Consider the following 15,677-nt stretch of genomic DNA (forward strand, 5'->3'; position numbering starts at 1 on the left):
CCTAGAAATGGTGGTTTCTGTTATTAATGTAACTCTCCCAAATCTTTACTGGTCACCTATTTTGTGTGAGGAACTGTTCTATGAAATGTGGAATCTGTCAGAATTCTAGTTTAATTTGCTCCCAGGGTGAAAGAGTGGCAGATATGGGAGCAAGTAGTTATGATGGTTTTTAAAATAGAACGGGGTGGTGGGGAGAGGGAGAGAGAGGGATAGTGGTAGCATGGAGAGAACAAGCAACTGAGAGGGCTTCATAAAGATGTAACCTTGCGTATTGAAAAAGAAGATACAGCTATGGCTGAACTTGTATAGGGCCCTGTGGATCTAAAGGAGGTCAGCACAGTATCTAAACTATTTGCTCTGTACTTACCACTTGTTGTACAGAAAGATGAGAGGAGTATTTTTATTTTTATATTAGCTAATAATTGGCCTCACCTACAGAGAATCTTATAGACCTGCTCTGGTCTGAATGTTTGTGTCCCCTTCCTACCCCCACCCCCCAATTCATATGTTGAATTCCTAAAGCCAGTGTGATGGTATTAAGAGGTAGAGCCTTTGGGAAGAGCTTAGGTCACGAGGATGGAGCCTTCCTAGTAGCCTTAATACCTTTGTAAAAGAGGCTCCAGAGAGCTCCCTTGCCCCTTCTACCATGTGAAGATACAGAGCTAGAAGGCCCTGGCCATGAATCACCGGAAGAGGGCCTTCACCAGAATGCGACTATGCTGGTGCCTTGACCTTGGACTTCCCATCCTCCAGAACTGTGAGAAATGTTTCTGTCGTTTATACGTTACTGTGTCTGGTATTTTGTTACAGCAGCACCAACAGACAAAGACAAGGCCTATTAGGGAAGGCAACATAACATGCTAGGGAAAAGCTCAGGAAATGCATAACCTTGTTTTAAACTTTCTTTGAGACCATAGGTACAGAGAACAAAACAGTGACAGTTACCTGGGGAAGGCTCCAAAGGGGATTAGTTTAAACCAGGGTTTCTCAACCACTGCACTGTTGACATTTGGTGCCAAATAATTCTTTGCTGTGGGGGGCTGTCCTGTGAATTATGTACTTAGCTGTACTTAGTGGGAGAAATAGGGAAAAGTACGTTTAGTCCACCTTTCGCCTCCAGCCATTCTCTTTGCTCCTCGATCTGAGTCGTTCCTCTTGATAGTGCAGAATTAACAGACGGACGTTTTCCCCACCTCTCCGCAAGTGTAAAGTTTCATTGGAGTAATGTGAATTTTGCATTCATATAAGGATCGCTCCCATGTAGTAGACACTTTGCATTTATCCTGGATTATATTAATCCTTATATACATTGTGTCTTAGCTCAGGCTGCTATTAAAAAAATACCATAGACTGGTGGCTTAAGCAACAGAAATTTATTTCTCACAGATTTGGAGACTGGAAGTTGGGGACCATGGTGCTGGTATGGTTGGATGCTGGTGAGGGCTCTCTTCCTGGTTTGTAGACAGCCACCTTACTGTATCTTTACGTGGTGAACAGAGAGAGCAAACCCTGGTGTCTCTTCCTCTTCTAATGCACTAATCCCATTGTGAGGGCTCCCCGCCTCACTTAAACTTAATCAGCTCCCAAAGGCTCCATCTCTATATATCATCACATTGGGAGTTAGGGTAAACATAAATTTGGGGGGACAAAGTTACCTCAGTGTTCTCCATACTTGAGTTATTTGGGGTGCTTCATAAAAATACAGTTTCCTCAGTGTCCACTAGAGACTGATTCAATAGGTCTGAGATAGTATCCATTAATAGCTGTATTTTTAGTAAGTATTTCAACTGATTCTTAAGATAAGACAAGTTTGAGAAAACTACAAAATTTAATTTAGGGGACTTCCCTGGTGGCGCAGTGATTAAGAATCAGCCTGCCAATGCAGGGGACGCGGGTTCGAGCCCTGGTTTGGGAAGATCCCACATGCCACGGGGCAACTAAGCCCCTGCTCCACAACTACTGAGCTCGCATGCCACAACTACTGAGCCTGCGCTCTAGAGCCCGTGCTCCGCAACAAGAGAAGCCACCGCAATGAGAAGCCTGCACACCACAACGAAGAGTAACCCCCACTCACCACAACTAGAGAAAGCCCGCACACAGCGACGAAGACCCAAAGCAGCCAAAAATAAATAAATAATAAATTAATTAATTAATTTATTAAAAAAAATTTAATTTATTCTTACAATAATGCTGTGAGATAGATGTGATTATCTCCTTTTTACACGGGAGCAAACTGAAGATAGAGAAGTTAAGCAACTCAACCAGAGTGATGCAGTTTTAATTGGGGTGGACAAGGTGGAATTTCCAGGCATTTGTGTCCAAGGTCCGTTCACTTATGCACTCTTCTGTATTGCTGCTCACAGTATTGTATGATTAACTTGATGGTAATATTTGCTCTCATTTTAAAAGATTATATGCCAGACATTATTCTGAGTGTTTTGTTATACATATGAACTCATTCAGTCCTCCCAGTAATCCTTGAAGTTGGCACTGGATCATGCCCATGTTGCAGAAAGGAAAAGTGAAGCATTGAGAGGTTAAATAACTTGCCTAAAGTTATTCAGCTACTTAATTGGCAAAATCAGGCTTCGAGCTCATGTAGTCTGGCTCCAGAGGCTACAGTGTTTAACCCCTACTAGAGTTTTTAGTCGTTAACCCCTACTAGTATCACCTCCATATTCTACTCTATAACGTAACTAATGTTTATTTTTAATATAAACGTGTTTCATGTTATCTTTAAGTAAAATTAATATTCCAGGAAGATATATCATGTTCATACTGTGGCTTTACTCCATCTGGCGTACCCTCGGTGTGTGTGTATGTGTGTGTGTGTGTATACACTTTGATAATTGTGTTTCCAGAACAGTGCTATCCAATGCAGTAGCCATTAGGTGCATGTGGCTATTTAAAATTTTTTTTGATTTTGCATTATTTTAATATAGCAAAGCATTGACAAGAATAATAAATAGGCAACTTATTTCATAAATTTTGTTTTATAAAAATATTTGTTGAACAGAGTTGCTTGAAAAGAGGCAAAAAGACAGTATGTAGAAATACTAGTGATGAAATATTTACATATATCTATTTCAAAAATTACAATAGAAAATATTCTCCATCTAGAAGCATTACTTCTGAGATTACCAGGTTCCCTGGCACCTGTAGTGTTTCACAATTTAAAAAAATTCATGGTCTTCATAGAAGAGTCATATGAAGGTGTCAACAGTTTCACATTCATAAGCATGACATGCAATTTTGAAGAGAATAGCGGGAAATTCTATGACAAATTAAAATAATAAGACCACATTGAGATAATATATCTTCAGAAAAATACTGGTGTCATAGTATTAAAGACGGATATGGCTAATAAACTGATTAATGAATGTAAATATGTACCAAGAATAACAGTTTCTTTTTTTTTTAAGTTTTGGTAATCAATATAAAAAGATTTCTAAATCTGTTTTAATGCATGTAGATATATGTTACTATTATTTTTTTAAAGTGTAGTTGACTTCCAATATGGCTATTTAAATTTAAATTGATTAAAATTAAATAAAATTTAAAACTCAGTTCCTCAGCCACGCTAATCATATCAATAGTCATTATATTATGACTCTCAGTAATCACTGCTAATCAATAGTCACACGTGCCTAATAGCTTCTGTATTGGACAGTGAGATTATAGAACATTTTTGTCATGGCAGGAAGTTCTATTAGACATTGCTGCTCTAGACAATTTAGACTTACACTAGAATCAAGATTGACTAGAAAACTGAATACTTGAACCATATCGTTTGATCTTTGCAGGATTGTATTTTTTGAGTAACAGTTGGTGTTATAATAGGTATACCCCCAAATCTAAATGGCTTTGCACAATTGAAGTTTTCCTTTTCTTTCATGCATGGAACCTGATTGGTGGGCACTTTTCCTCCAGGCAGTGAAGTAGGAACCTAGGCTCCTTCCATTTGGTGGTTCTCTATCTTCAGTGTGTGGCTTCTAAGGTCATTGCTTGCCTGTTTCAAGCTGACAAATGGGAAGGAGTGTGGAGATAGAGTGCCGTTTTCATGGATGGGGCCTGGCAGTGGCTTCTGTTTCACTGCCTTGAATTCAATCATACTGCCACACGTAACTGCAAGGAAGGCTGCAAACTGTGGTCTAGCTGTACGAGCAGGTTGAAGAGGAAATGGGTTTGGTGGGCACTGAGCTGGAATCTGCCACACGTGTCCTGTCCTTAGCTTACCCTGAGACATAATCTAAGAAACAGTCCTCGGAAGCTTACTATTGCTGTATCGTAAGAATATTGTTAAGGACATTTTTCAGTGTGACTCTTATTATCTCATACGTGATGATCCATGCTGCCTTGATGGCCATGGAAAGTCTTATTTTTCTTGAGTTCTTGGCGTACTTTATGGAGAAAGAGAATTCTGTAATTTTCACTTTTTGTTTTGCTTGTCAGGAAATCTCATAGCCAAATTTGTATTTACAAATATAGTGCTGTGTAGAATCATAAAGAATCCTAAAGCTTATATGATTACATTCTAAATTTTCTCATGTACTTGGTTTTCTCTTTAATCTGTTTTTTGATCCTGATTTTTATGAATTTACATATTTTCCATCTTATTGCATGTTTGTGTTCATATTGTGTTAACTATCCCAACTTGTTTGGTGTAATAAAGTGAGATTGTAAATAAATATTGTCTTTCACCAAAACACACATATTCAAAACACCATTATTGTTTTTTTTTTAATTGGGGTATAGTTGTTTTACAATGTCATGATAGCTTCTACTGTACAGTGAAGTAAAGTAGAGTTCCCTGTGCTATACAGCATGTTCTCATTAGTTATCTACTTTATACATATTAGTGTATATATGTCAATTCAAATCTCCCAATTCATCCCACCCACCCACCCACCGCTTCTCCCCTTGTCATTATTGGTTTTTCATTCATATACACGGTCATGTCTTCTCTCTCTCAGTGTGAAATTTTAACACCACAGAAGCTCTTAGAAGATAACATAATGAGAACCCTTGTTCCATCATCTGGATTTTAACATCTGTAACATTTTGCCATATTTGCTTCAGGTCTTGATTTTTAAGGTCATTTAAAGAAAAAAAACAGATAAAGTTAAAGTCCTCAGATCTACCTGGACCTTTATCCTTCATTAAGACCCTCTATGCTATGTTCCAAAAAATACTTACTGAATATTTGTTAACTGAATGATTTGAATTGATGATGAGTTGTATTGTGGATGTTTGTAGTAGACTAACACCTCAAAAATAGAATTTAACATCTTAAACATCTTCCCTGTGACCTTCCCTTTTTATACCCTGTGTCATTTTTAATGAATCTAATGATTGACAGGCCTATTTGTTGAATGAATGGATAAATTTAATGAAAAGGGACCAATAATTGAGAAACTGCTGTAGTAATCCAGTTGTGAGGTAAACATGGTGGCAGTGGAGAGGATTGGAAGGGCCACTGATACTAGACAGCTAAGCAATCTGTCCGTGGTCACTCAGCAGTACAGTGGCAGAACCTGAATTCACGCTGTATCAGTATGATTCTGAGAAAATACCTTTTTTGCTACCATACAGCCTTTCTTCTAAGCCTGTATAAATTCTCTCCACTTTTCTGGATGGTTTCAGTGGACTGAATTTCAGGTGGTTTGTGAATTAAGCAAAGATGTCTTTTTGTAGGGAGCTTTACGTAAGTAGTCCAAAGCTTAAAGAGTTGGCGGTTGAATATACAGATTAGGGAGTATTTTAATATGAAGATAATAATTGAAATTGTTACAGTGGGTGAGCTACCAGAAGATAACAATTTACAGACAAATTCTGTTTTTTTCTGAAACAGAATCTGGGATCTCACCAAGTCTAAAAATCTTAGAACCCAGAGGAACTGTCAGAAATAAAAGTTTTCTTATAGTTTTCAGAATTTAATATGTATATGTGTCAGATAAGTTAAAAATTACAGGTTTTCAAAATTCTCCCTTATTTAACTATTTTATTGCTACTATTTTCATTTTTTTGGAAGAATGCTTTATATGAGCAATGTACTTTTTCTGACACACTTATGTTTTAGGTTTTTGGGAACTGTGCTATTGTTGAATTCTTTAGAGCATCAGGGAATCTTTTGGAAGAGGGTGTTGTCCCTCCTTTATATACTGACGTACATCTTCTTTATATATTGAAATTCATCTATTGTGTTTGGTGGCCCAGATGATGGGACAATGCTTTGATATCCTTTCAAGTGATATAGAATGTAGATAATTGTGTAGCACTTGTGGGATATTGGATACAATCATATGGATGTTTATAGTGGTTCTGTTTTCCTATGCAGTTATTATTCTTATTCATAAATTTTGTTTCATTGTGTTTGAAAACTTAGGTAATAATTCAAGATGCCAGGGCCTTCAAGTTCAGGTTCAACTGGTTTTATATCCTTCAGTGGTGTAGAATCTGCACTCTCCTCCTTGAAAAACTTCCAGTCCTGCATCAGCTCTGGAATGGACACAGCTTCTAGTGTTGCTTTGGATCTTGTGGAAACTCAGAGTAAGTAATAATTAAAATTTATTTCTTTTGTGTCTATTTTGATGCAACCCTGAGTGGTGGCATTGCTCTAGGGATGCAAGATACTGCTCACCTTTTGGGTAACCTTGGGACAATCATTTAATCCCTCTGGGCATCTGTTTTCTCATCTTGTTTTACATACCACATAGTGATGTACTGCGGATAAGATGAGATTGACTCATTCATATGTGTTCAGACCCCCATGAGCCACTAGAGACTGCACTAGAAATTTATGGGCTGAAACATGAAGGTATCTGACCTCAAGGAACATACAATCAAAAGTATGTGACATTTGTGGGACTTCCCTGGTGGCTCACTGGTTAAGAATCCGCCTGCCAATGCGGGAGACATGGGTTCGATCCCTGGTCCAGGAAGATTCCACATGCTGCTGAGCAACTAAGCCCGTGCTCCACAACTACTGAGCCTGCACTCTAGAGCCTGCGAACCACAACTACTGAGCCCACACACCGCAACTGCTGAAGCCTGAGTGCCTAGAGCACGTGCTCCGCAACAAGAGAAGCCACCGCAATGAGAAGCCCACGCACTGCAACAAAGAGTAGCCCCTGCTCGCCGCAACTAGAGAAAGCCTGCGTCCAGCAACAAAGACCCAACACAGCCAAAAAAAAAAAAAAGTATATGACATTTGTGAACTGTACAGTATACAGCATTATGATAGTTATTTTCCAGTAATTTAACTATATTTTGTTCATGCTTAATTACTCAATAGACAGACTAAGCTGATGCTAGGGGTACTGGTAAAGGAAGGCCTCTACAAAAAAATGAGAAAAGTTCAGTTTTGCTGAGCGTGACCACAATTTTTTGATGAGAAGATCTAGAAAGATGTTATTTGCTTTGTTTGGATTAAATTTGTTTTTATTTTATATTATATATGGAAGCAGGGGAGCAACATAATCTTTTTGTTTTTCTTTTAATATCACTTTTTCAGCAATTTGATTGTGATGCGCCTTGGTGTGATTTTCTTTGTTTATTCTGTCTGGTGTTCTTCGAGCTTTATGGATTTGTAGGCTTACAGTTTTGATCAAATTTGGAAAAAAATTCTGCTGCTATTTCTCTCCCCTCTCTTCTCCTTCTGGGGCTCCAATTACATGTATGTTAAGCTGCTTGGTAATGTCTCATAAGTCACTGAGGCTCTGGTGATTTTTTTCAAGTCTTTTTTTCTCTCTGACTTTAGTATGAAAAGTTTCTTTTGCTGTGTCTTCAAGTTCATTAGTCCTGTCTTCTCAAGTGTCTAATAGACTAAATCTATCCAGGAAATTTTTAATTTCAGAGACTGTATTTTTCAGCTTTAGAAGACATGAAAAAGAATTAAATGGAATCTTATTTCTCTCTTCATTATGCTCATGTTTTCCTCTGTATGCTTGAGCACATGGAGCGTATTTATAATAGCTATTTTAATATCCTTGTCTGCTAATTCTGTCATCTCTGTTGCCACTTGTGTGTATTATGTTGTTGAGTTTTGGGATTTTGTCATCTTCTTTTAAAGAGTATTGACCTTTGTTTTGGTTGGCAGCTAAGTAATTTGTGGATTAGGCTGATCCATCCCAGGCTTGTTGTTAAACTTCCTTAGGGCAGGTCTAGTGTAGCTTTACTTTAGGGCTAACTTAGCCTTGTTACAAAGCTTGCTCTTTCTGGAGTCTCTGTTGATTGCCCAGAGAGTTCAACGAGAAAGCTCTGCTCTGCTGGATGGAATTTGAATGTCTTCTGGTCCTGCGTGAATTCTGGGAATTGTTCACTTCACAGCTCCCAGCAGTTGTTCCTCAGCAGCTTAGGATTCAGCATCAGACTCAAGGGGATCTCTGTGCAGATCCCTCAGGGGCTTTCCCTGCATGCCCCCCTCCAGTGCTCTGTCTTGCAAAACGCCTGCTGCTCACCCTCCCTGAACTCCGGTCTCTGTCTTCTCAGTCCTTTAAGACTGCTGTGCTCCTCTTGGATTCCTCCTCCGTTGTGCAAGGAAGAGGGCAATTGGAGGACTTACCTCACCTGCTTTCCTTTTCGCAGGCATCCCGGTTCTGCTCTGCCTATTGTCCCACTGCCTGAAAGCAGTTGCTTCATATATTTTGTCCAGCCTTATAGTCACTCATGGCAGAAAGGCCAGTTCCATACTAGATATTCATTCACAGCTGGCAGCAGAAGTCACCCATCATCTTTAGTGGGTGGCCTCTAAAGGTCTTACCCCTGTCCAGCCTGATCTGTAGTCTCTTTTTGATGGTGATGGATATTTAGCTTTGGTAGGTAGTCCTGGGTAAACTCATAATAAGATCTTAAATCATAAGAGAGAAGGGCTGCTATGTAACCTCCTGGAGGATTGTAGTCAGTTTTTTTCAGGATTTGCTTTGAAGGTTTCTTAATATGTTTGATACAGAGTTCATTTTTGTTTGTTTTTGTTTTATTTTTTTAAAATAAAAAGTACATTTTGATGCAAAATGCAACATCTGTTTCATTTAAAAAGAAATATAAGCATCATTTTTTGAAAGATTCATGCTCTAAAGCAGGGATTGGCAAAGTTTTTCCATAAGGAGTCAGATAGCAAACGTTTTCAGTTTTGTGGGGCATGTGGTCTCTGTCGCAACTCCTCTGTTGCACGTCTGACAATTATTATAAAAATAGTTTTGACCCTGTGGACCTTGTGGAAGGGTCTTGGGGACCACATCCTGAGAACTGCTTATGAACCTGAATTGGAGTGCTTATGAGCAGGACTTTGGTGACAGGAGAAACTCCCTACAGAGAGGATGCCTAGGATGACCCCCCCTGGAGTAATAGAGCAAGAGCTTGTTAGGAGAGCAGTTTTCACGTGACGCCCGACTGAGGTGCCGTCTGAGGACCCAGAGGGTAGAGAAACACCTGGTATTTAAGTAAATTTGAAAGTAACTCAGCCTCTGACAGTAGATGAAAGACTTTTAGGAGAGAGAGCCAATATTGCTACTTAATCGCAGGACTTGGAATCAGCCTGATACAGGCGGGTTCTAGTCCCGGTTCCAGCTTTAGTTCTATAACTTGCTCAAAGATAGGTAATTTCTTTGAACTTCTGATTTTTTATCTGTGAAATAGAGATAAAAATGCCCATTTTATAAGGTTGTTGGAGTTAAATAAGATAGTATATGCAAAGTGCTCTTAGCGTAGTGTTTATTCAATAACTATCAAAAAGTATAGCCAGCAATTAGAAATTTAAGGGTCAGAGCTTAGAAGAAGGGCCTGTGATGTGAAGAGGGGAGCAAAGGTGGATGAGTTTGGAGTCTATTTAAGGCTTTTGGTTTGCGTGCAGCTAAATCAGTAATTCACGTTAGCCAACACTACAATGATTAATAAAGGTTTGTTCCTTCAGGTTGTTTACAGTTTAGCTGGGAAGCAAGACATATACATGCTATTTGAACATTAAGTGAACACTGAGGGCCTAAACATTGAACATTAAGGTCCTGAAAGAAGTTAGGACTTTATTATTGGGTGGTTTAAAGTAGAGGAGGAATGTGGCAAGATCCAGGTCTAGAAAGATAACCTCATGGCAATACTGAGGATGCTGTGGAGGATGGAGATACCTCAAGTAGCTAATGAAGTCATTTCAGTAGCTCAGGTGGAAAAAGTAAGTTCAACTAAGATCTTATAGTTGAGGTGAAGAGGATTCAATTTGTGTGCTTTGTGTCTTATATTATGCTCCCACATTGTGATATAGGCAGGATAGTGTAATGTAAGAGTGCAGAGCTTCGTGTACAGAATGCCTGGGTTCTTGTCCCAGCTCCATCACTTATTATTTTTGTGTCCTTGGACAAGTTTTGTAACCTCTGTTTCAGATTTCTGATTTGTAAATGGCATTATTGTGGGGATTAAATGAGATGATACTTACAAATTACATAGAGCAGTCATTAATACTTAATAAGTGCTCAGTAAATGTTAGCTATTATTTAGTCATTTGGTTTGCATTTGAGTTGACTATTTTCTTAGGCAATAGTCCATGGACTGGGAGAAATTAAAGTGCAGAAGAGCAAGTGGGAAAGTCCATGAACTATGTTCAGAGCAGAAATATTCCCTTTTCTTCTTAGCCTTATAAGATCAGACACACTTTCTGTTGACCTTTTGGGTTGCCCAGTTTCATCACAAATTAGAATGAATTTTGACAAAATAGGTGGCAGCAATCACTTAGGGATCATTTTCTCACTTTGCACTGCAGTTCTCTTGTCACTATATTATTAAATTATTGGTGGAGGGGATTCCTGCTGCCAAGAACTTGGGTGGTGATGTGTTTCGTTTTGTTTCCTGTTAGTTGCATATTCCTATACAGGTGCTTGTCCCTATTCAACTTCCTAGCATATTTGAAATCATCACCTTTCCTCGTGTTACGTTACAGCATATGGTGTCTGGGCAATTAGACTCTTGCTGCCACCCTATCTATTAGTTTTTCTCTAAATTTATTGGTATTCTAGTAATTCTTTATTTGAACTAACTGGGAAATGAAATTTGTTACATTAGGATATTTTTCAGATAACCGGAGCTTATTTTTCAGATTTTAAAGTTTATTATGTACTTTTCTGTCTTCTTAAGCAGAATGTACTGACCTAATTTATCAGAGCTGTAGGTATCAACATCATCCTTAAGCAACTGAATTTTCATAAGCCCTTTAAGTTTAGTCAAGTAAATTTGAGGAATGGCCCTTCCCTAAAATGTTAGTGTACCTCAGGGTTCATCCTCTCTCTTCCTGCCCCTGTGTCAGGGTGTGTCTTCAGATGGCCTTCAGAGGTTTGGTTCTGCGATTCCATGGAAAATGTACGTGCCTGAGGATTGACAGTTCTTATCAGATTCTCGCTGAATATTTGTGAGGAACATTTGGAAGAAAAGAGTAAAAGGATGTATATTTAAATTGCCCAAGGGTCCAGTAGATGAGAAAACTTTGTTGGAGAGCTTCTGGATTTTACCCTCTATATTGCTTTTCTTTCTGTGACTTGCTGAAAGCAACAGAGCAGAAAGACTTCAGTTACTATGGTCAGGCAGGTAATTGGATGTTTGTTGAACTATTCTGAGGTACGGTGATGATAACGATGGCCATAATGATCAAAAGATGATAATAGCTTGATTGGTTACACACGTCAAATGTGTGCAGGCACTGTGCTGTTTTCACAAGTGATATCTCACTTGGTCCTAACTAATCCTTCAAAGTAAGGACTGTTGTTATCCCCACTGGGTACATGAGCCACTGAGGCTTAGCGAAGTTAAGTGCTCTCCAAAGTGGGAGTTGAGATTTGAGCATAAGGGACTTGATTGCAGTTTCTGCCCTTAACTGTTACACTTTATTGAAAATTGACTGTGTTCGTCTAATGGCATTTGCAGCAATTGGATAATATTGGAATAACATTTAGTGGTATTTAGCTCAGAAATTTTTTGTTATTTTGTTGAGGTTAACATTATCTGATTTTTCTTTTTTGTCCCTCTTCTTCCTTTCCTTCTCCCTTTTGAATTCCAAAATGAGGTTGCATGCCTTTTCTTAAACAGCCCATCAGCTTTTGTCCTATTCTGCTAGTGAAGTTCTCAATGACTTCCCTTGGACATTCACGCGTTCCCTGGACTTTGGTGTCTTCTACTTGTAAAGGCAGAGTTGAGTCTGGTCGTGGAAGGAAGAAGCTGGGACCTTTTGGGGTCATTGTGCTGACCCTAGTCTGTCTATTTCTGGACTTGTTGTAATGTCAGGAAAATCAGTTCCTTTTTGGTTAAGTGATGGCTGTCAGGTTTCCTCTCCATTGCAGCCCGTTGCAGTCCTGACTGATAGAAGTGATACAGTGAGTTGATTGAATGATAGTCTTTTCTTTCATGTATCCGGAATTTGTATTCTCGTTAAGAATGATCATTTTTTTAAACTTGATTCCTTTTTTTCTCACCTTGGTCTCCACCTAGGCAATAAACAGAGCTTTCACTTTGTGACAGTTACTTTAGAGTTAATGATGAATAAAGAACAGCCATCAGAGTTAAAAATTACATGGCCTTAGAAATTCGTGCTTCTCATGAATAACTGAACTTTCAGATTTGCAAACCTTCAGCATTCAGTTGAGTGCATACTTCTGAATCTGGATGCTTTGGTGGGTGATATTCTAGTTTTCCCCCGATACAAGGCATTCTAAAAATCTAAAAATTTGAGGGATAGAGAGAAAAAGAAAATTATGAACACCCATAACCCTATCACCCATCCCCTAATTTTATGAAAAAGGAGTAATTATTTTACTTAAATCTTTTATGTTAAATTTATTTTGAAAATTACTTAATGGTTTGAGAAGCCAGCACATCCTGACCTCACATTCTCAAGACTTATTTTCTTAGGAAGATCCACATTATGGATTTTCATTATGCTGTAATAAATTTCTCCATCTAGAGAGCTGCTTCTTATAGCCAGGACTCTAGTTAAGTGGGAAGGTTTCTTTTTGGCCTTGCTCTTATACTTTATTCCATAATTATGTTATTGAGTAGAAGCAGTAATTAGAAGAAAGTAATAATAGTGGGGTGGTGGCCAAAAAGACAATAAAAAAACAACCATAAGAAGCCAATGTTTGTATTTCTTATATAGCTTTTAAAGCTGGAGTCAATTATAAAAGCAAAATATTATTATAACTTAAATAAATGAAGGCCATTGAAAATTATGGTATCTGTAGTGTTAAAAGTATAAAGGCATTGCCTACGGAGTCGTAAAAATCCAGCTCTCTCAAAAAGCTCAGTTGTTTTGCCTATATCTTCATATTTCCCAGGTGTAAGGAAAAACTGTACTGTTTCTACTCTGCTACTCACAGCGCTTGTGACACTCTTAGCTCCACTTCCCACTCCAAGCAATTCTCCAACTGGGTGTCCTACAATTCAATTCAGTTCTGATACTATTTACCTGGAGTTAGTGTCAGATCTCACAGGTTAAGCGCTCAGTCCTATAAGACTGCCCCCACTGCCCTTGGGTTCTGTAATTTGCTAGAGCAGCTCACAGAACTCAGGGAAACAGTTTATCTACTAGATTACCGATTTATTATAAAAAGGTACATCACAGGAACAGCCAGATGGAAGAGATGCAAAGGGCAAGGTAAGTGGGAAGGGGCGCAGAGCTTCCACGCCCTCTCCGAGCTTGCCTCGCTCACAGCACCTCCGTGTGTTCACCGACCTGGAAGCTCTCTGAACCCTGCCCTTTTGGGTTTTTATGGAGGCTTCATGCAGTACCCACGCACGAGCAATTAAATCATTGGCCACTAGTGATTGAGTCCATCTCCAGCCCTCTAATCATGTGGTTGGTTTCCATGGCAACCAGCCCCCATCTTGAGGCTATCCAGATACCCCTAGCCACCAGTCATCTCATTAGAATACAAAAAGACTTTTATCACTTTGATGATTCCAAGGGCTTTAGGGGCACAGACCAAATACATATTTCTTCCTATTATGTCACACCAGGACTGTGTGTGTTTGTTCATTGTAGTGGCATATTTGTAGACTCTGTAGTTAATCAAGTGAAAAGAACTTCTGATGAAATACATTTTTGGAGGAGATTGAAATATGCTAATAAAAAGAATCACAGGGAAAATTTTCACAATGATGTATATATTAGGGCAGTGCAATAAAGTGAGAAAACAGCCTTGTAACATCAATTAAGGCCCACAAGAAGATTTGCCAGAATAAAATTTCCTGTTCCTTTTCCTCAATCCCTCTTCTTTTTTTTTTTTTTTTTTTTTTTAATGAAATAGGTACTTATTTATTTATGGCTGTGTTGGGTCTTCGTTTCTGTGCGAGGGCTTTCTCTAGTTGCGGCAAGCGGGGGCCACTCTTCATCGCGGTGCGCGGGCCTCTCACTATCGCAGCCTCTCTTGTTGCGGAGCACAGGCTCCAGACGCGCAGGCTCAGTAATTATGGCTCACGGGCCTAGTTGCTCCGCGGCATGTGGGATCTTCCCAGACCAGGACTCGAACCCGTGTCCCCTGCACTGGCAGGCAGATTCTCAACCACTGCGTCACCAGGGAAGCCCAATCCCTCTTCTTTGTCATCAGCAGTATTCATATTGATAGTCCATCAATGCCATTTTGAGGCTGAAAGGAACCTTAGCAGTTAGGTGATCTCTGATGCTTTTACTCACTGGTTCTTACTTCAGGGAATGGGAGCTTTTCAGAATGAGTGAGGTTTGTCAGCCCCTAGGGGTGGGCAGAGAGTAGGAATGAGGAAGTGGGGGTGTGTGACAGCCCTCCATTCCGCTCCCTTACTGGTTATGAGTACAAAATGAGTACATTCCCTCTCTTCTTAACATTAATAAAATTTAGACTTGCTTTCAGATTGTGTGCTCAGGAAGTTGCCTGTAAGCACATGATCTGAAAATCTGAGCATGCGTTTTGTCTGGCATGATTAGGTCCTTGAAATTTAGAAGGGCAACATGTCCTCTTCTCAGAATCTCTAACCCTTTGCCCTGCTTGATTTTTCTCCCTACTACTTACGTCACCCCGCCTTCTCACATACTATATCATTGGCATAGTTATTTGGTTTGTTGCCTGTCTGCCCTGTACGTAAGCACCATGACTGCAGGGATTTTTGCCAGGTGCCTCTAACTCCCCGCCCTCCCCCCTGCTGTTGCCTCTATCAGCACTTGGTATCTAGAAGGCACTCAAGAAGTGAATGAATATATTTAAAACCTAGTAGGCAAATTAATATAAAAATTTCCTCTAATTGAGTATCTAGCTCATTTATATATGCACACGGGTTCATATCCATGGATCCATATATCCACTCCATCCCTGTATAGACCCCATCTATATAGCCATATATGCATAGTGTATATACAGTAGTGGGTGGTTTTTCCCTCAGGGCACCTTTGGCAACGTCTGGAGACATTTCTGATTGTCACAACTTAGAGGCAGATGGTGAATGTGCTACTGGTCTCTACCAGCCTCTAGGTGTTTAGGTGTAACTAAATATCCTACAATGCATAGGACAGCCCCTGGGCAACATCCAGCCTAAAATGTCAGCAGTGCTGAGGCAGAGGAACTGTGATATACACATATGCACATACATATTCATTAACTCTGGTAAAAGGAAAATATTGTTTTGCACCCAGAGAGGTTTTGAAATTTGCCTAGTAGAAAGCATAGGCAATACTA

At 39.3% G+C, this 15,677-nt stretch overlaps 1 protein-coding gene across 1 annotated transcript in view; it reads left to right on the forward strand.

Moving 5' to 3' along the window:
- The window catches only part of NSMCE2 (NSE2 (MMS21) homolog, SMC5-SMC6 complex SUMO ligase), a 234,437-nt gene that overhangs the window by 781 nt on the left and 217,979 nt on the right, over positions 1-15,677 (forward strand). The window contains exon 2 of the mRNA XM_060116041.1: positions 6,386-6,549. Within this exon, the coding sequence (XP_059972024.1) occupies positions 6,399-6,549 (151 nt within the window). The 5' untranslated portion in view covers positions 6,386-6,398. The remainder of the gene's footprint in view (positions 1-6,385; positions 6,550-15,677) is intronic.

Source organism: Mesoplodon densirostris, chromosome 13, assembly GCF_025265405.1.
Source record: "Mesoplodon densirostris isolate mMesDen1 chromosome 13, mMesDen1 primary haplotype, whole genome shotgun sequence".
Classification (NCBI taxonomy): Eukaryota; Metazoa; Chordata; class Mammalia; order Artiodactyla; family Ziphiidae; genus Mesoplodon; species Mesoplodon densirostris.